Genomic DNA, 21,916 nt, shown 5'->3' on the forward strand with positions numbered 1-21,916 from the left:
TTTTGTCTTCTACTTTTAGTCTTTTACTGGAAAAAGACATAATGCTTCAGCAAAAGCAGAGACATACCCTCCCCTCTGGGGAAGACAAAAATTGTGTGACATGAATAGAAACAGTGTAGAAAAATCTCAGTTCTGGACTAATATGCGTTAGAAGAGCCTGGTATATCAGCAACCACGTGGTCCCAATATTATTCAAAGCTGAATTTAGTGGTGTTTAAATTTCTTTGTCTACATCTAAATTGTGAATTTATTAAGTGCACATTTTTAAAAGCTGCTGGCATTTCCACTGATTTTATGATCTTCTGTGACAGGGCATTTTTTGTAACCACTGCAGTATTTCAAAACAGCATTTTAATAGAAAAACCTATATTCCTTGGTATTCTGAATATCATATATTACCCATTTAGTCAAGTATCACAAATATTTATATTTCTTCAGTATAAACTTCCATTGTTTGAAGCGTATCTTGTACTTTACCAAAGCTAAGGCTTAAAAATCCAATCCAGTCAAATCAAAAGAGAACAGAACAGATATAGGTTTAACAATTATCTTCTAATGATCTTGAGGAAAGGTACATGTAACGAACGTTTGAGACCAGCATAAGCTAAGGACCTACTGTAACACTGAACACACTCCTGAACTTCATTAAGAAGTGAATAAATAATAATACAGATATCACTGCTATCTGTCATGACTAACGATTCTCTCTAGGACAATGAATTATTGTATAATTCATGTTATGCTGAAGAGTATCCCATTCATCAGGTTCTGGGCTCCAGTGCTCAGTGCTATGTCAATGTATTGTTCTCTTCTCCAGCATGGTATATTATCCGAGGTCATATTGTGTATGCAATAAATCTAATTAACTTTTCTTGTAAGGTATTGCCTGAAGTAATTTTTCACATGAATTGGTGCCACCTATACATAGCTTTTGCTTTTGATGTGGAGATACTTTCCCAAACTCAAAAGACTTCCATTGCCCTCATGTTGGTGATTTGCAGTGGAAAAAAAGAAAAAAAAAAAAAGCCAATTTGCAGGGAACTTAATTTTAGCGAATTAATACTCTTCAGCCATCCCACATTCTCAGGCAGTGGAAGTTGCATGTGGATTTTTTCCTTTAAATTTCAAAAAACCTATAAGGTTGCGAGCTGCTTTGCAGTAAAGGAACTTTTACATATGGTCTATCAAGTGAAGAGCATTGCACTTATTCTTCCTGTGAGAGCAAGTTCATCATCTTCAGCCTGTTGTTAGATAACCTCCCTGTTAATCTGTCTATTCATTTCCCGAGTTTTTACTTCTAAACCAAGAGGTCCATTTAGTATCCAAGCTCTCCTGTTGAAGGCTTTGCACAAGAACAATATATAATCTGCCTGCCTTTGAAATGGAACTCACAGTTGCACTGTGGAGCCCTTTCTTAGCATCCGTTATGTTCACTGTTTACTTCCCCCTACCTATTTAATGGAAGAATTAGACATTGGTTTGGTTATTGCACAATTTATCACTTATGTTCAAACTACAGAGACATATTTAGAAAACACATTTTAGGCTTAGGAACCTTAAATCATTCTCTTATTATATCAATCCTAGCTTTCACTTAATTGGCTTCTAATGCCATTTTCCACATTGGTCATGACACTTCCCCTCCACACTCCAACTGCAGTTCTATGAACGTAGCTCTGCTTTGCCTTAGAAAAAGGGACAAAAAGGCAAGGAAGTTCAAAATGACGGGTAGTCAATAGAAATGATGTGGCGACTCGCAGCTCTCAGCTTCTGCACTGCGAAGGCCTGGGGTCTATAAAGGCTGCCTATTACTTGTATTGAGGATTTGGGTTGGGAATTCAATCTGGACAACATGCAGTGAAAATTGTCTCTCTGTTTGGGAAGAATATGTCTAAAAAAGGCAGTGAGGCTATTATAACTGATCATGATTCAAGAGAAGCTTAAATCAATGGGAAAAAGGAGTGGGCAAACACTGACTGCAATTGAAGGAAAACTTTTATGATGAAAGCCAAAGGGGTGTTTGAGCCATTTCTTTGCTATGACTACAGGGGTTTACCAAGGCTTGCTGGCTGTCAGCTAAATCTCTTGACAGCGAGATGTGAAAATGCTTTCCTACAAAGTGGTTTCTATACAGAAGAGAATGCCTGGGCGGTACAAAAAATTGAAAAGTACCTAAACATTTTGTAGGGTCATAGTCTGTATAAACTAAGACCAGCAAAACAGTGGTCTGTAGTTAAAACAGATTGATATTTGATTGTAAACAAAAATTACCTGAGTTGTTAATGTTATCTTGTTCAGCTTAAATGATTATTTAAAGTATATGGGTGTTTTTACAGATAACACACAAGTTAAGTGAATTCCTGACTCATGCACTATTTTTTTTAATGAAATAGCCTTTATTAATGAAAATCAGTAAAATTAAATTAATAAAAAATTCACAGTGGAATCTTGATTGTTTGTCATATTTGATTATCAGTGGAGTTTATTTTTGGTGAATTTATCTGAAGTATACTAATGATCTTACAGAATAACTGCATGGCAATGTTAGCTTTGGACCATCAACAGTAAGTGAAAAATAGCTCTATAATAATGTTCTTTTAAATTATGCTAACAATTTATGTGTGCATTATGATGGATTGTTGGCTTCAAGCCAATTTATGTTCATAATCCATTTAGGACAATTTCAGTGCCATTTAATGCAAATTCTCAGGTATGAACACATCAACTACTTGCCTGTTTACTGCTTATGATTTTTAGAAATTGCAAATATTTAATCCGTCAAAAAGCAGAAGATTTTTCTGTTGATATAGTGATAATGGGAAATTATATTCTGAGTTCTCTCTTTTAATCACATAAGCATTCATCTTTTTTGGAACAAAAAGATGAAATTATTCCTATTGGTTTTGTTGTGATTAACGGTATGTGACAGTATAACAATGGTAGTATCGAAGTATCCAGGCTGATGCAGGTGGACTGAGGGATATACACAAATTGCGCTTTCCCCATCTGTAAGAATTAAAAAAAAATGGTTTTAAGAATTTTTCAGGGGAGGTGTGGAACCTTCCAGTGGCAGTATTTTTGAGCAGTTTGTACAGAGAAAGAAAGAATAATGAAAACAGTTGGTTTGTGTGAGCATGGGTGGTTGAAAGCAGATGTCAGAAAGCATTGGGGTGTTGGGTGTAAATAGGGAGGACTTTACAGCTTGAATTGCAGTAAACGAGTTAGATTCATTTTATTGGGAGAAGGCAGAGGAAGAGATGAAATACAATGAGTATCAGATGTCAAGTAACATGTCATGTGCTGGAGTAGTTTTGTGAAATCTAGGGATTAAAGAAAACATGGAAAAAGTATTGAAAATGGGATGGAATGAGAAAAAAAAAAGATGGAATATGAAATGGCAAGCTTCAGGACAGAAAGGCCCAATACACTCATGTTGCTAAATTCATGTTCCATATCTGAGCTGTTATTACCAGGTGAAAAAAGAACGAAAAGATCAAATAATATTGGGTACCTGTACTCCTGTTTAAAGGTGCAAAAAGAGGGAAAAAGAGACCCTGGAGCTCCACATGTGATTTGAGTGGTAATAGTGGTGGAGGAAGATTGCAGAACTGAAAGCAAAACCCATCTAGGACAAGTGTGCTATTTTGGGAAGACATCAAGAAGGAAGCGTTAAGAGCAGGCACATGATAGGGATTTCATTAGTGTGCTGTATGAAGAGTGTTTTGACAGCCTTATATAAACAAAGATTTATTAGCAGGGTCCATAGATGATGTCGCACATCAGCTGTAGCAAGGAAAGTTACCTTAGTGCGAAATAAACAAAGGAATTGGGGGAGAGAGAGAGAAAAGGAAAATGCAAAACTCTTTCTGGTGGCCAGCCAGAAGGAGTATTCTCTTCCTGAGGCTCTCTCTAGTGCAATAGGTGGCGATGAGGAAGATGATGAGGATTACTTTTTGCCTGTATTTCCTAGTTTGTACCCTTTTCTTTGGGATCTACTCAAAGAGCCTATATGTTATTGTTGACTGGAATGTTAAATAAGAGCAGTTGTTGCACAGGGATTGATTGTAAAGCTTCTGAGCATGTATACTATTGGATAATATTTATTAAATATGTACATGACCATTACCTGCTCTGCTGAACACTGCAGTTTGGTTTAGAAAACAAGAGCCAAAGTGCCTTCCTTGCCCTCAACATCAGAAGTATATTGACCAGTTGGAGCGAGTCCAGAGGAGGCCACGAAGATCCTCAGAGGGCTGGAGCACCTCTGCTATGGGGACAGGCTGAGAGAGTTGGGCTTGTTCAGCCTGGAGAAGAGAAGGCTCCGGGGAGACCTTATAGCACCTTCCAGTACCTGAAGGGGCTACAAGGAAGCTGGGGGGGACTTTTTACAAGGGCCTATAGCGACAGGACAAGGGGTAATGGGTTTAAATTGAAAGTGGGGAGGTTTAGATTGGATATCAGGAAGACATTCTTCATGGAGAGGGTGGTGAAGCACTGGAACAGGTTGCCCAGAGAAGCTGTGGATGCCCCATCCCTGGAAGTGTTCAAGGCCAGGCTGGATGAGGCTTTGAGCAACCTGGTCTAGTGGAAGGTGTCCCTGCCCATGGCAGGGGGGTTGGAACTAGATGGTCTTTAAGGTCCTTTCCAACCTTAACTATTCTGTGATTCTATGAAAGGGGGCAGGAGGGAGGGGTGAGATTCAGGCCAATGGGAGGTTCTTCCCATGAGACTCACAAAAACACAATTGGGGTGTGGAGGTGCATGGCCATGGCCACAAAACCATGAGATCAGCAGTGTAAGACCTGTAAGGTGGGAAACAGTGCCAGGAAGGCTCTAGAAAACACTGCCACAATAGCTCAAGCAAAAGGTTGTAGGATTGCAGGTGAAAAACAGCGTAGCTGCAAATGGAAGGCCTTAGTGTTAGGAAGGCTGACATTGATCACGTCTTCAAACGGTCGGCTCTGCTGTTATAACCCACTTTAACACTATGACAAGCAGTTAAATGATTCTTCACCGGCAAGTAAACCGGGTAAAGAATGGACTGCCATGAAATATCTTTCATTTACCCCAAGATTTTTCTCTTTAGAATGTTTCTTATAAAGAAGGGAAGGTACAAAATAATAATGAAATAAATAGAATAATAGAATAGAATAAATAATGTAATAATAGAATAGAGTATTAAAAGAATAAAAGTGTACTAATAATAGTGTAAAAATTATCTACCTGTCATGACTTTTTTATTACAAACATTTTTTTACAGTGATTGGTATTCAGGAATCCTAAGAGACTCACATTTTCAAAAATGCTCAGTTATCTCCCTTCTCCAAAGTAAAATTAAATGGAGGTGATGTTACTTATCATCTCTCTTCCTTACTCTTTATTCATAGCTAAAGCCACAAGCACCTGGGCACACCAGTTTACATACTTGTCTAATTCCAGGAAATGTTTGGAGTGTCCTGTTCTAATACAGCATGCAGGTGTGTCTATAAATTCAATCCAATCACTGGGACTGTTTATATCCTGGAAGCAACACATGGCAAAATGCATTATTATACATTAGTCTCCATTGTGTTTGGGTTGTAGTTACCAGCCATGAAACACCACACATTTCAAAGTTTGTTGACCACAAATCCTTATTCCATTTTGCACCATCCCTAGTTTACAAGAAATTTGTGTTAGCAAAAGATAAGATTATTTTTATTTTGAAACTGCTTCTGATCACTCAAGATTTAAACTGCTGTAGCATGACAAATAGGCAAAACCTGATAATGAGCATAGGGCTGAAATATCTGTAGATTTGCATTGACAGTAATGGCTGTGTTCAACCTCTTCTGTCAGCCGGAAAATAGTGTGACAAACAGTGAAACAAATTATAGCAATGAGGTTGATATAGCAGCATTACCCTGAACAGAAATTCTCTGTGCATAGAGCACCTATCTTCTACAGGATTTTTTAAAACTATTACTCTTTTCCTTAGTGTGGGGAGGGGCGAGAGTGTTAAATTAAAAAAAAAAAAAATCCCTATTTAATTAGCCTTGTTTGGTTTTATGTCCAATAAAAAGGAAAGACATCAGTATTAACAGCCCACTGTTTTAATTGATTCCATGTAGTGTAGAACTTAGTGGTGCCTATTTAGAAAATACTTAGGAAATTTTAATCTTCTAAAATATGATTAGAGTACCACAATGAACTAAGAAAAGACTTGAAAATGTAAGGAAAGCTGCAGAGTTATGCTCTCCCACAGGTTCTAGGTTATCAGATTGAAGTCTCCAGTGATAGACAGTAGTTAATGTATTGTCCAGTCTGTATCTACTGTCCTTTTCTAAGTGAAACAGTGGATTTTAATTCACTTCCATATGAAAAAAATGACCACTGTAAAATATAACATGACAAGTTGTGCTTATTGCTTCCCATGGTGGCAGTTTCAGTTAAGATCAAAGACCAAGAATATATTGAAACTAAATCACTTTCCTGAGTCTGAAATGTACTGATGCAGGTCAAGGTGAGGGATACTAAGAGCAGTGCTACTGCTTACCAGTCTGTGGATTATTGCAGTAAATCATTTTGCTTGGCTACCATAAAAACAGCACCCGCTTTCAAACAAATATTTGGAATGACAATAGCTGGAGGAAAATCTACTCAAAATATCAGATGCTTTTAGTTAGAAAAGGGATACCTCCAGGACAAAATTTAAGTCAGTAGAGATTTTAGAAAAGAAAATTCTGAATAGAATTTGGAACAGGACTTCTGGATTTGGCACAAAGAACAGAAAATCAAATACCCTAATAAAAGCAAGCAGGTTTATATTTTCTGTTCTCAAGTGCTCACTTGTGTTGCTAGAAGGAAATCTTGATAATTCAGACTTCTATGGAAGATTGTTAGCAAATTACACAGATTACCCCTCACAGACCCTAAAACAATGTTACTGATTCTTTTGGTAGACAAAGTAAGACTTTCCTAATGCCAAAGTTTCTGGGTGTACGCAATCCTTTGCATTTTTCTGCTACCAAGTGTACTGTGGAGCTATGCATACACACCATTTGGGATGTTTTTCTTTCCTAGAGCGCAGTCTGCAGCTGTCACTCCAGTGGAGTTTGGTCTCTTTTCCTTAATATTCCCTTCATGCACAGCTCTGTTCAATATGACATCCTTACCACACTTATCCTCTTGCCAGGTAAGTCCCCGAAGTACCTAAATTGCTACAGGTACTAAATCTTTGATAGCTCAGTAAACAACAACAAAAACACCTTCAATTTGTATAAAAATTAGTTCTCAGTATGAAAAATGGTAACACTTAGACTTTTTTTTTTTTTTTGTACAAAAACTACAGATATAATTTAAAACCGAGCAAAACAATATGTATTATTCAGAGAAGCTTTTCCTTTTAACTGTAATTGCTGGGGACCATGAAATTTTAGCAAATGGAAATATATCTACAGCCCAAATAAATGTTACTTTTGTGACAGCTTTTATAACACTGCATTAAGCATCAGAAAGTTCATCATACTTAACACTAGGTTCTGCTCCAGTGAAAGTATGAGTTATGCAACCAGCGCTGAGAGGTTGACAATGGTTTTGTTATAAACAAAGCGTATTCAAATAATGTTCAATTTGTCAGGCTTTCAAACAAATAAACAAAACCCAAACAAACCTGGACATTTTTTTATCTGATGAAGTATCAGTGTGTGCAGAACAAATGGTTGTATGGATATTATGGATGGATATTACTTTTGTTAAATGCACTGCACTGGAAAGCATTTTGTTCAGGATCAACTCTGGCAATTAAAAAAAATACTTCATTCAGAAATGCAAAATAAGAGATAATGTTGGAATTCTATCCAATTTCCAGTTTTCTTCAAGTTCCTTTTTCTGTATTCTTTAACCCGTGTCTTTATCACATTGTGTATCACTCCTTTGAAACTGGATAGAATAAAGGAAATTACATGATAAGAAAATCAGAAGAGTGTTATTTTATTTGCTTTCCCCTGGCACCTGATCATGCTTTTGGTTTTAACAAGGTAAAGAAATACATTTTCATCCTTGTGATTACTGCTACATGCTTATGTGTTTAACCAAAATGGTAATGAGATAGAATTGACAACATATGGGAATTGTAGATTTCTGCATTACCACAACTGCCACTTTTGAGTTTTACATCTCTCAAATAGTTCATCTTCATTTTGGGGCAATGCAAAAATCAAGATATGCCTTTTAGAGAGGGGAGATCTAAAGATATTTTAATTACTACTTTCAAAGAGGGAGAAAGATGTGTCATATAATGCTTCCAACAGCATTCAGAAAATTTCAGTGAAGATTGTCCTAACAGGGTCATATATTGGTGACTCTATTCTGAAAAAGAACGTTCCCCTGTCCTGTCCAGCCTGGAACATGATAATAGGTATTTTCAGCCTTCTTCCAGTTCATCCAAGCCTAGCCTTCCATTCTCTCTTTAGAGTGAAAACCAGAAATCAAACATCTTGACATTTAAATTAGGAATGCAAGTAAATGAAGCATGGCCTGACCGTCTCTTGTGTGAGCTGTCTTGTAAAGACAAAAGAGGTTAGTCAAGTCTAAAAATATCCATGTCTGATGTTTCATTTTAGCACTTCTTTAGAGTTGCATAGTATTTCAGTATTTTGACACTGCTTTAATAGTGAAAAGGTAGCATCTAATTTTGTAATATTTTGCAAAATATGTAATACCTTCTGTTCAGCCTGAATTTATTTTCTGATCAGTTGAAGTTTGCTGTTTGTAAAAAAATATGTTTAATAAAAAAAAAATACATGTGTGCCTCTGGAAAGAAAGATGTCAGATTTTTACTTAGCAAACAATTTATTTTTCTGTAATACATTTAGTAATTTAGACACTGAACATTGACTCCATTACGAGTGATTAATGCTATTTTCACTCAGCAAAGTAGCAGTGACTCTTTAGCAACACAGTGAGAAGAAAGTCATAAACTCATACTAAAATAGCTGGTTAAATCTACTAAGTTTTGGTAGTTCTAGTCATGTCAAGCAAAGAAAAGGAATCAGAAACTTCAGGGAGTTTTGCATGAATCTTTGTCTGAAAAGAGTTCCAGTGTGTCATCTCCCAGCTTCTCACTTTGAATAAGCCCTACTTCTATCAGTTTCAGGGCTTTCTCTGGTAGAAAGTAAATGAATGAATTCTTCACGAAAAATCTACAAAATCCTGTTTTCATAAAAAATAATGAAATTATGTAAAATTATCTTTACTTTGGAAATTTCCTAGTCTGAGGACTTTTCCCAGTGATAAAACATTCCCTTCAGCACAGAAGATGCTGAAATGCACTGAAAGAACCGTGTACCACATTTTAGACTTCAAATTTTTGAGAATGATGTAATTTATAATTGTAATTATAGTATGTTTTCTATGTTTTCTTGAATCAAATACTGTTTTAAACTTGAAATTATTATGGAAATATAACCAAATTAAACAAAGAAACAAACAAAAAAACGACAAACCCCACAGCATAAAGTGTATATAGTCTGACTTCCATAAAGGCAAGCAGAAGAATAAATTGATTGCAGCTGACAAGATTTTTAATGCAAAGTTAACTTTGCTACATTGTACTCAAATTAGATACATTATATTTTAAAATTTCATGACCTTTGTGAGCTTCATTTTTCTCTGTTAACATAGCATGGACATTTGATTTACATTTTATTAGTGGGAAGATTGGGTCAAATGACTGTAGATTCTATTTCCAAACTTGTTCACATTAAGAGATTACTTTTTACTAAGAAAAGTTCTAACTATATTACATGGGACAGGCTTGAATTACTTTGTTATACTGTTTGTTCATATTAAATTGCTTTTAATCAATGGATAATATTTGAAATTGGTATGCATATTTGTCCATATGATTCTTATTGACCTAATAGTTGCACAGTTAGAAGCTACCTCACGCAGGGGAGCTGAGAAATAAAGTATACTTCTTGCTGTTCAGATATTAAAGGATATGCTAGGCAAGTAGAAATACTGGGAGATGAGGGCATTCCAAGAGCCATGCTAGCTGTGAGAAGGACATAAATGTCTATAGCAGCATCCTTTCTATATTAAAATGCAAGAAGGATTTGATTCAAACTACTTTCTGTTCCCTTACAAAGACAATCAGATGCCTCACTAATAATAGTATGTATAAGTTTACATTTAATACCTTCTTAATTAAAGTTACTTGAAGTAATTCTAGTGACCTGTATTTTGCACCTTCTCTAGCTAGCATTTCCTTCCAACATTATTGAAACTAGGTAACTTCCAATTTGGTCAGAATTTGGTAAATGGAAAACATGTAAACTCATACATATTTTTATCAATTCACAGCACACAGATGACAAACACATGGTCACTTACTGCCTTGATGCTCTCAAAGTGTCCACCTTCTTTTTCAAAGTCAATTGGCTGCCCGTTGAGTGTCCAATAGAAAGTGACATCTAGTGTGCTGTCATGAAGGGCTTTGCAACTGAGGACAATGCTTTCTCCAACCGTTAACTCTATCTTCTTGGGAGTCAGTTCTATTCTTGTAGGTTCTTGAAACATAGAAGCATTAGGAACATTTAAATGGAAGTCCAATTATAGTGTATGGCGAAAATAATATGATTGAGTTCTGATTAGTCTATATTAATTCTTCTGACATACATCTATGATATAACAGCTGGAGTATGCAATATGACACAAGAGTCCATTGTTTGATAGGAGGTTAGCCCTCCTATCTTGTTGGAAATGCTTTTTTATTCTGCCTGTAAAATGCTGTTGTATGGTTGCCTGGGGTTTCTAAGCAATAATGTAATAATAGTAAAAAAACCCCACAATTATCACCAAAATATTTTTTCATACCTTTAACAGATACGGTTGCAATGATTTCTGCAGATCCAAATACATTTACACCTTGGCATAAGTACCGTCCTTCATCAGACTTGGAAGCATTCAGGATTCGCAGGCTCCCATGTGGAAGAATAGTTATTCTGAAAAGGATAAATATATAAATATATAGATACATCTTCTGTCTTAGAAGTCAAATTCTGTAATAACAACTTTTAGACCTAATAAATAGGATTAAGGACTGCTGCCTCTGTAGCAAGGGATGATGAAGATGATAATTGAATTCTCTTCTGTTTAAAAGAGGTTGTAATAGACCCATTTTACTTCTCCTTGCTTAATTCAAATAGTTTCAGGGAGGCATCAGTGGATTAGTATCCTTTGACTCTTATCAGTAGTGAAATTTAATGAACCTTCTGTAAAAAAGTAAAAAAGGTGATTCTTCATAATTTGTCTTCAAAGTTTCACTGCAATATTATTGTCAGATCACTTTTCAATATCAAGCACAGGCTATTCCATTTAGAAAAAAATGACCTTAAAAATCAAATCTGAAAAGAATGGGAAGTAAAATGTAAAAGAGGGCTAGAAAAAAAAATAAATTAATTGTGTCTGGTCAAAATATGATTTATGGCATCACTACACAGTGTAGCATAGGGATTTAAATAATCTCTGCTTGTTTGTAGCTCAGCTTTTTTTTTTTTTCCTGGAGACTTGTATGACTGCAGCTCCACTACATCTCTAGGTAAGTAACCCCATGGAAGTATGCTTGCGAGAAATGTTGCTCAAACATTTACATTTAAGAGTTTCAAGCTTCAGCTTTGCGTACACAATATTAATCATAAAGTCCATGAAGTTACATAGAGGTGAAAATTAAAACATTTTTGCTGTTCTAAAATGACAAAGCCCCTGAATATATTATATGTTAAAGCTGCAGCCCTGGAGCAGAGGTAAATAATCATTGCTCCTTTCTGACAGAGAAGAACTACAAGCCTAAATGGATGGCATTTAAGCCAAGCCCTGCTTGCAGATACTGTATATCTTTTCCCATGCTGGGTAGTAGTTATGGCTCTCTCAAAGGACATGGGAGATATAGGCTGGAAGCCCTCTGGAAGCCCTCTGGAAGGCAAGCCCTCTGATCAGCAAGTGCTTTCAAGTATCATCCAGAAGTGGAGGAGCAGATGATGGAATGCTTGATTCTCCTGTGTTTTTAAAGTAAGGTAAGACACCTCTATGATAAAAAGCCTAAGTAGGTGGGTGGCTCTTCCCTAGTGACCGTTAGATTTTTAGGTGCACCTCTCCAGAGAGGGCTTTCTATCTGCTAATGTAGTGACTAGCACTTCTCTATCAGTCCCCTACTGAGGTATGATCAGAAATCATGAAGGGTACTATGTTGTGGATTACTCTTGAGAAATATTTAACCAGGAGGAAGTTGCTTTGATCATCTTGATTAACAGGTCTGCACTGGGGCCTTCAGCAGCCAAAGAAAGGGAAGGAATTCCCTTTCCAGGATCGATGTATTAAAATGCAAAGCTGAATTACGTTTGATTTAAACTAGGAGTGATTTACCAAAGGCCTAAGACTCAATAATATGCTCAAACTAAATCGGTAATATCAGACTGCATACTTTTTTTATTTTTTCTGGAAAAAGAGTAATACCCCCTATTCTCTGACTCTGCTTGTGAAAAATGGTGTTTTATTATCTGAGGTTTATAAACATTGTGGTGGAGAAAACAGAATTTCATTCCAGTGAAAAATGTACCTCTATTCACTTAAACTGTGAAACCACTCACTGCTCTCAGCAGAGAGACAGAAGAAAATGATAGCTTCAAAAGTGAATGGGGCAGTGGAAGGACATGTGAACTCTTTGATTCTCTAGTGCAATCTGATGATGTATCTCCCATCTTGCTCTAAACATATATGTATCTGTATTTGAGTCACATTTTTGTCTAAAGCTAATTTTATAGAAAACATAATTATATTAAGCAAGCAAATGCCTCTGACCAGAGTATAGTGGTTTGGGTGTTTTTTCCCAACAAATAAGAAGGCCTGAAATTCTGCTATAATATGTCACACCTTTGAAGTATGATATGTCACACCTTTGAAGAACAATCTGCTTTAAGAACTCATAGGGATGTAAGCTTCCTTCCTTTCATCTTGGTCTAAGTTTTGTTTTCCTATCAAGTTCTGTGATCAATGCTCTGGGGACATCGTATCATTAGTATGACAATAGCATTTGCAGAACAGTAATAGTTTTCATCAATATACTGTCAGCATCAGACAAATGAAAGGACACTTCTACAGGGTTTACAAATTATAAAACCTTATACACAACATAAGTCCTGATACAAAACTGTTTTTCATTCTGAGCTCGGAGGAAAAGAAAGTTAGATGCATATGGAAGATTATCTAATGAATGTTATACATATTATCAGCTACATTTCTGTTTAGCTAAAAGCTCTTGGTATCCATGAGGAAAAGAGTAATTGCTCAATCAAAGAAATTTCAAACACATTAACTGGTGAATTATTTGGCTCAGGAATTAATACTTTCCTTAAAATGCATACCATTCATCTGTTCTTCCTTTTTTTGTGTTTCGGAAAAAAGCCAGAGGCTGGTTATGGTGGAAACTGAAATGTGTTTTACTCATATAACACTTGCTGCACACAGCAGGAACATAGACTTCTCCTCCTTCCCTGCCAATCTCTCTCAGTCATGGAGAGACCACCTGTGTAGTATGACTACATATTTTAATAAGAAAATACCATAGCAAAAGGGGGTTTAGCTTCATAAATAAAAGAGAAGCAAAGTGGGAAGAAATGGGGTTGGGGTCAAGTTAAGGATAATTTACGAAAAAACCCTAGATTATTAATTTAATAGAAACTGAGGTAAAGATCACGACAGATGAATAGATAGAGAAACAATGGAGGAGAGATCAAGGTGATAATTTGGAGATTATTGATTTAAGTGTAAGAAAATCTAATTGTAATCACATAAAGATAGAGCTTTTGTCCATCTTAGGACTCTGAAAAAATTAGTACATGACCTTTGTGTTGCTGTAGAAAAGAGTTTTCATTTGTCTAATAACATGGAGAAAAAGAGATGAGTGTTAATGCCTTGGAGTTAATAAGCATGTTGGCTTAAGATCAATAACAACAAAGATTTTAGCAGGAATTATTAGGAAAGAATAATCAAGATATGACAGAAAATGAATATGAAATAAAATTCAACATGATTTAACTGAATTTGAATCTGAGTCACAGAATGAAATGAAGTTTTTATAATATTTAATAAGAAATATTTTCTAGAAAATATAAATGCTGATTTTATTTCCATGGGTTTCAAGCATGAGTTTCATGCTGAAATTCGTATGACTGAGGAGGATAATCAGGATGACAGAAAAACTTTTGTCCTAGACGTTGTTTGTAAAATGAAAGCTAAGGTGCCTGCAAGTGAGTTCCTATTTTACATGTTAGTTCATAAATCTTGTCAGTAGTCAGCGGAACCTCTATTAACAGTAAAAATGTTTAGATGTCTAATTCATGTTGTAGATATCTACACTCAGATATCTGAACCTGGAACTGACTCTCATCCTCAAATCTTGACTTAGTTCCTCAGATGTAAGTGCCCATTATGACCTCACATCTTTTGAAGGGCAAAATCCAAGATGCTGTTCACATCAACAGCATGACTTGGAAATTAATTTCCCCATTGTCCCCAGTTGCTGTGGCTTAGGTTTGTAAAATGAAGCAGCCTGAGTGCATGAACTGCAGCTGATACTACACTGGGAGGGATGTCTGAGGAGTGCATTGCTTTTCAGCTACAAATATGCATCCAGGCTGTGGAATAGGACTAGTATTCAGAAGAGAAACTCAGAGCTAGGCAGTGTGGGCAGTGTCAGTGTTGTGCTGCTCCAAACTAACTGCCCATATAGAAACAGCTGTAAGGTATCCAAGGCACCTACACAGGGCTGACTATGAGAGGATTCAACAGTTTACAGCACAGACACAGAGGTTTACAGCAGGTGCATGTGTGTCTTTTCAAAGTCTGGATGCGAGCCAGTATGATACCGCAGAACTCCCAAAGGGCAGCAGGACATTGTGTGTGGGTAGCTGACTCAAGCCCATAGTGTAATGTCAGAATGTCTAATAGGGATATAAAGTTTGCTCATGATGGTGGTGGTGAGCACCACGTGTGATGCTGGTTTTTGAACTGAAACACAGGCTCTCTCAGAAATCAGTTAACCACAAGCTTCACTGCACACTGCATGTCCAGGAAGCTAAACCCCTAACAAATTATAATGAAAAGATCTAAATTGAAATAGAATGTGAATTTCAAAGTATATCTGGTATCTGTGTGTATTATATTTTTCCACTATGATTTAATCTGAAATATTGCAGCTGTTGGATGCCCAGCTTGCAATGCCTGTGTGTTTCTTGTCGAGAATATCAGCAAGTTTGGAATCACATATCTGTAACCTTACTATAATGTTGAAGAAAGGCTGAGAGAATTGGGCTTGTTCACCCTGGAGAAGAGAAGTCTCCAGGCAGACCTTGCAACACCTTCCAGTACCTGAAGGGGCCAAGAAGAAACCTGGTGGGGGGGACTTGTTACAAGGGCCTGTAGTGACAGGACAAGGGGGAACAGGGTTAAATTGAAAGCGGGGAGGTTTAGATTAGATATCAGGAAGAAGTTCTTCACGGAGAGGGTGGTGAAGCACTGGCACAGGTTGCCCAGAGAAGCTGTGGATGCCCCATCCCTGGAAGTGTTCAAGGCCAGGCTGGACGAGGCTTTGAGCAACCTGGTCTAGTGCAAGGTGTCCCTGCCCATGGCAGGGGGGTTGGAACTGGATGATTTTTAAGGTACCTTCCAACCCAAACCATCCTGTGATTCTATGATTCTATAATATTTAAAAGTTGCTCATATGCTGACTTTGGTAGGATTTTAAAGCAGTATCCTTTATAATGTTTTGATTGAAAAATAACAAGCTATTTCTTCCTGTTGTTTTACACACAGAAGACAAACAATTTTTGGCCTTATTTTGGGGGGAAAGATAAAAGAAGTAGAAAATACAGTCATCATTAATTTGGTATAAAAAAAGGAGATATATTCTGCCTGTCATATTTTTATGATTCTTTTTCCTTTGATTAATTCTTAAGGATAAATGAAATGTATTAGTAGTCTGGATACTTCTACTGCTCTACTGTCTTACCAACAAATTATTAATTCATTAATATCTGGTTCCAACCACCATGAAGTTCTCAGATATTATTTGCAGTTAATTGAGGACATACTGATTTAGATAGTAGAAATTCTCATCTTTCTTTATCACCAGGGACAGGTTTACCTTGACCCACCAGGACCAGGGTTGGCATTTGTTCTTCCTATCACATGTAAAATCAGTGAGCAGACATTTCGATCAAGATTAAGATAATGAGAAGGGGAAAATATATGTTTCATTCTGTTGCATCATTCATAGCAGATTCTCATGAACAGTGTCTTGATGCTGTAGCAAGAAATTGTCTAAAAATTCTGCAATGGACACTGGAGTCTGTCTGCTGAAAGAGCTGAGCGGTGAAGGCAGCAAAAGTTACGATTCCTACACAACCGCCAGGATTTTACCAAGGACTTGCAGCAGAGACAGTGACACAGTGATTGGATCTTAATAGAAATGAATGCCAAACAGCTTACACTTGGAGCTTCATATTCTTAAAATAACAATTGCAGAGTAAGAAAAATTAGATGTCAATTGTGTGGCCAATTTTGGTGGAAAGGAAGAATTAGCAGTGAGTAGTTTGATTAGGCTATACACACTTCTCTCTGTTTTCCTTTTTTTTTTTTTAATTGTATTTTGACTTTATCTTTCATATTAAAGTCAATTTCTATAGGACTTCAGAAAAATAATTGCAGAAGTCAGGAAAGCATTACAATTAGTTAAAAGCTTTGCAGACTTTAACACCTAGTAATCAGGTAAAAGAAAACTCGAAGTTATTGAAGTGGTTAGAAATTTTTCCCATGCATTACTCATTGGGGGGAAAAAACAGGAGTACGAAATTGGTTTGTGTGGATGCTGGAAATAAGAACTTTAAAGATGCAAATGGAGAGAAGCTGCACTGACTCATTTAGCTTGTGGCCACTTACAGTATTCTGATTTGAGCAATCTGCCATTTCACATTAGCTTGGATATGGGATCTGTCAGTATACTTTAATGTAGATTTCAAGGAATCAGGACAAGTATTTGTAAATAGTTGAAACCTTTATTTCTCTTTGAACGGCTGTGGGCTCTTTCTGATTTCTCCTTGCTTTCACTTGCTCCTTCATAATAGATGTACAAACCTCTAACTCTCATAGAAAATGGATATGAGTTATTGCTATAATAAAACCACTTAAGTAAGCCGAATGTCATGTGCCTTACTTTTTTTTAAACTATCATATTAGATAGAGTATTTTTATTTAAATATTGTTGCCTCAATTAGAAACAAGACTATGTTTGGCCCAGTCCCTTGGCAAAACACAGAATTATTTGAATTTTCTTCATTTCAGATTTTTAAATATTTATAATGGTGAAATTTCTGTGTGCAATATATTAGGTCATTGGAATATCCTAAGACTTATCACTAATGTACTGCAAACTATTTGCAGCTCTATTTAAGCTAATCTATGCGAACAGTCTTAGGGCATTTTTTTCAAAAGAGCCACAAATGGGCCTCTCATTTTGTCCTTGCTGTTTGCTGGACAGTAACTTTTGTGCATAAAAATACACAGCTCTTGCTGGTGCAAATGGTTTGCACATATGTAAATAAAATTTCAAGTGGCTGACACTGAAAGTCAGTTCTTGTTGACAAATGTAGCTTCTGTTTTAAGCACGGGCAACAGGTGTGATTTCTGCAGTGCTGCTGAGCAGTAAAGGCTGGAAACTACTGCCATGTCAGAATTAACATGGTCTCTTGGAGTGGTTATTATTGGCTGGTTATTATTGATTTTACAGTACTTCATATTAATGACTTTATTCAGACCAGTACTTAAGCACATAGTTTGCTTTAAAGACTCTCTTAATAACATTAATGTCAGGGGTGATACAAAGGTCCTAAAATTAAAAATCTGCTAATGTATTAAACTGAATGAGATCTTAACTACAAATGGAACAGAAGTTCAAATCAGTAATGTATTACCTACAGAAATTAAACAAGCAAGAAGACTTTTTAATTATTCTATATTTTCACTGGTACACTCAAACAAGAGAGATCAGTTGAATATTTTGAAACATTTTGAAAATTTAGCATCACTTTGCTAATTGGCACCTTGCCATTTGGTTCAAATATTTTGCTCCAAAATGTGTTTGGTCTTCTGTAAAGAAGAAAACACTGAAAGAATTCACCGGAAGATATCTCAGCATAAGTGTCCCAGAGGGTAGGAGAGGCCATTTAAGCTCCCTTCTGCTCTGCATTGTAGTCCAAAAGTTGTTTTAACAGCTTTTTAAAAATATGTTTGGTTTAGTACAATATATCTCTAAACATGCTGAAATTACTCTAAAATGCTGAAAATATACTTCTATAGTGTTTTAAAATTAATAGTGTACTCTTGATCCATTTAAAATTAAAATATATTTTAATATTTTAATATTTTAAATAATTAAATTTATTTCCTCTTTTTTACACACTATTTCAATGTCAGATATATTCTGCTACTTAGAAAAGGTTCCTTTTCAAGGAAAAGATTTTTATCACAATATTTTTTTCCATGTTCCTAAGTGACAGCAATAAATTATTAACTTACTCCATTTTCCTCACAAGCTTTAGAAATAACAAAGTGCTTGTAGGACTACATAATTCCCTCAGGAAAAGAAAAACACATGGAAAAACTTGTTACTTTAAGATATTTCCATCATGTTTCACTTGATGGCTAGAAAAGCAACATTAGTACTTGTAGGTAGAGTTGGTATGCAAGAGGTAAATTCAAACAGACCAGGTGCTCAAGGGGGCAGATCTTTATCCAGTGTAAAATGACAATTTCCTTCAACTACATGGATCTACTTTGATTTATACTGGATGAAGACACAGCTCAAACCAGCCAAGCTGTGCAATGCTTGAAGTGTTAAAATTAACTTCAACAGTATAATGTGAACAGCAGAAACTTTAATTTCATTGAAATGAGATTCTTGTAAATTTAAGACAGTTAATTAGATGTTTACATGGGAAGTTTTCATATGCTCAGGGCAGCAGTCACCTAGCTAAAGCGTTATTATTGTAAGTGTTGTAATAACGTCCAGTCATATGGAACCTGCTTTCCATCGTTGATTCATGTTCTACAGCAACACCACTAGAATATTAACTGCAAATGGTATTTCCATGTAACACAACAATGAAATTTAATATTTCTCACCTTCTTGAAAAATTATTTTGTTAGACATACTGTTACTGCTTTCATGTGAATAGAAGAGTTGGGTAGATGAGAACAATTGATCACTTCTTCATTAGACCCTTGCTCTCAAATTAAAAAAAAAAAAAGACAAGAAAACAATGTAGTTTGTAAAAAATTAATATGCATTGTTTAAGAACACCCTGATGGTGCTGTGTTCTTCTTTTTAGTGCTGTCTTTAGTGCTTGACAGGATCAGTAGCCCAGCTGAAGTGCATCTACCCCAATGGACACAGAATGGACAATGAACAGGAGGAACTGGAAGCCATGCAGTTTAAAAGCATTGGATCAGCACAAAAATGCTTCTGGACTGGAGGAATTGTAAAGGGAATTTTGACTGTAATGGACTAGCATCCTATTGCAAGCAGTTTTCAGGTAAGTTGAATTAATTTTGCATTCTGGAAGAAATCTGATACTACTGCTGGAAAATTAGGTAAAATAAGATTTTTTTTTTTAAGTGTCACACGGTAAAATGCAGTCTTTTAACTTGGAAAAGGCAGTTGAAAAGACACATTTTCCTTCCAGAGAAGTCTATTGCCACTAATGCTAAGGATGAAAAGGGTACAAAGTTCTTACTGGAAAACAATCTATTGATTAGGGTTGTTTGAACCTTAAAAGCTTGAGCATGCTTTGGAATACTTTGCGCTTTAGCCACGACTCAAAAGATTTTGATTACAAGTTGCAATAACAGTTCACTTGGAAATACTTCTCTTTAAAGCTGACATACCTATCTACAGCTGTATCACGGTGCATGAAAGAGAACAGATGGATTTACCCTGGAGACGTAAGTTATGTGCAATAGAGTGTAAGTGACAGTAATAATGATGCAAGGAAAAGAATTTGTTGGCTATATCTTGGCTACTGTGCCATGCGTCTCCCAAAGATGGTTCTTGTTTTAGACTGGGGTGCCCCATCATGCGCAATGACATAGTCATAGACCTCTTTGAGACAAGCTCTGTGTGAAAAATAGGGTGCTGTCAGGCTCAGCCCACTTTCATTTATGCACAAACCATCCATCCACAGCCTCTACCTCCTGTCTCTCAATGTCTGTAACTGCTTTTACAATGATGGAAAACTGTGACAGTTACACAGCCTGGAGAGGACGAGGGAGCCAACAAAAACCAGTGAGAAGCACTTGGGGAGAAGATGCAATTGTTCTTGTATTTCTCTTGCTGCTGTCTGCCACAGGTTCTCTGCTGAATGGGATTTAGTGCCTCTGAACTTATTCATCACGGTAAGTCTGGGTACACATCATTATGTCCCACTGTTGGTCCCACATACTCCCAGATGATACAGGTGATCCATTGTGGGTTTCTAATTTCAAGATTTAAACAGTCATGTCTGTGGTAGAATCACAGAAGGGTGTGGGTTGGAAGGGACCTTAAAGATCATCTAGTTCCAACCCCCCTGCCATGGGCAGGGACACCTTCCACTAGACCAGGGTGCTCAAAGCCTCGTCCAGCCTGGCCTTGAACGCTGCCAGGGATGGGGCATCCACAGCTTCTCTGGGCAACCTGTGCCAGTGCCTCCCCACCCTCTCCAGGAAGAACTTCTTCCTGATATCCAATCTAAACCTCCCCACTTTCAATTTAAACCTGTTACCCCTTGTCCTGTCACTACAGGCCCTTGTAAAAAGTCCCTCCCACCAGCTTTCTTGTAGGCCCCTTCAGGTACTGGAAGGCTGCAATAAGGTCTCCCCATGGTAGCACATGACCAACTGAAAGCTGGCATTGGAGAGGATCCCACATTGGACTAGAGGCAGCAGCAAATTGTGTGGCATCAGCTGTGTCACACCTACAGACGGGTGGCATAGCTTCCCATGCGCTATCACTGTAAGATTTCTGCTGCTGCAACTCTAATGGAAAACTCTAATGCTAAAACTGGCTCGTTTGCTGTTTGAGAGAGTCAAAGCAGCACTGGGCATTCATGTGGCACACAACTCCAAGACTTCCTGTCTCTTTTCATATGAACAGCCTCAATAAATATGCATCTTCTTTCACCAGCACTGAAACAAAAACATGATACTTCTTCAGTGATATAATCTTCCCCATTTTCATAAACTTTATTTGCTTTCTTCAGTATTTTTTTTCCCCTGCTCAATCTTTTGTCCCTAAATCTCTTTTCCTGTACAATACAGCATGATATGGCCTTCTTAAATGTTGCCCCAACTCTCTTCTTCCCTAACCTTACCTACAAAGTGCATTATCAATGACATTGGCATGAAGCTAGGAACATAGAGTACAGGAAATAAGATGAGAGAGTTACTGTGTCACTGGGAATAACCCACTGCCAGATATGCAGTTGTGTCATATAAATATACAGATAGACTAATCAGAAAGACCCATTTTATAAGTTTATATAACTGTAGCACGCTCCCTTCTCATGATGGCAGAGAGGAGTAGTGAATGAAGTGAGACCCTTTTGCTTACTGTATAACCACATCTCACTTTTGCACACAGAATCATTTTCTATAGCCATTCAAAAGTACTTCGATCTCTTTTTAATGACTTGTACTCCATGAATCTGTTAGACCAAGTGACTATTTCCCAGGGACCTGGCAAGGGTAAAGCCAGTAGTATGAATGTGTCCTTAAATCAGATAGTCACAGATGGCCTCAGCTTTGCCTGTCATTTCCTAGTTCACTATGTCAGGATTTCTCTTTC

At 36.8% G+C, this 21,916-nt stretch overlaps 1 protein-coding gene across 1 annotated transcript in view; it reads right to left on the reverse strand.

The window, feature by feature from the left end:
- The window catches only part of CNTN5 (contactin 5), a gene marked incomplete at both ends in the record, with an annotated part of 137,862 nt that overhangs the window by 30,266 nt on the left and 85,680 nt on the right, over positions 1 to 21,916 (reverse strand). Inside the window, 2 exons of the mRNA XM_010154386.1 lie at positions 10,375 to 10,550; positions 10,858 to 10,985. Of these exons, the coding sequence (XP_010152688.1) occupies positions 10,375 to 10,550; positions 10,858 to 10,985 (304 nt within the window). The remainder of the gene's footprint in view (positions 1 to 10,374; positions 10,551 to 10,857; positions 10,986 to 21,916) is intronic.

This window comes from Eurypyga helias, unplaced genomic scaffold (genome assembly GCF_000690775.1).
Source record: "Eurypyga helias isolate BGI_N326 unplaced genomic scaffold, ASM69077v1 scaffold8276, whole genome shotgun sequence".
Taxonomy (NCBI): domain Eukaryota; kingdom Metazoa; phylum Chordata; class Aves; order Eurypygiformes; family Eurypygidae; genus Eurypyga; species Eurypyga helias.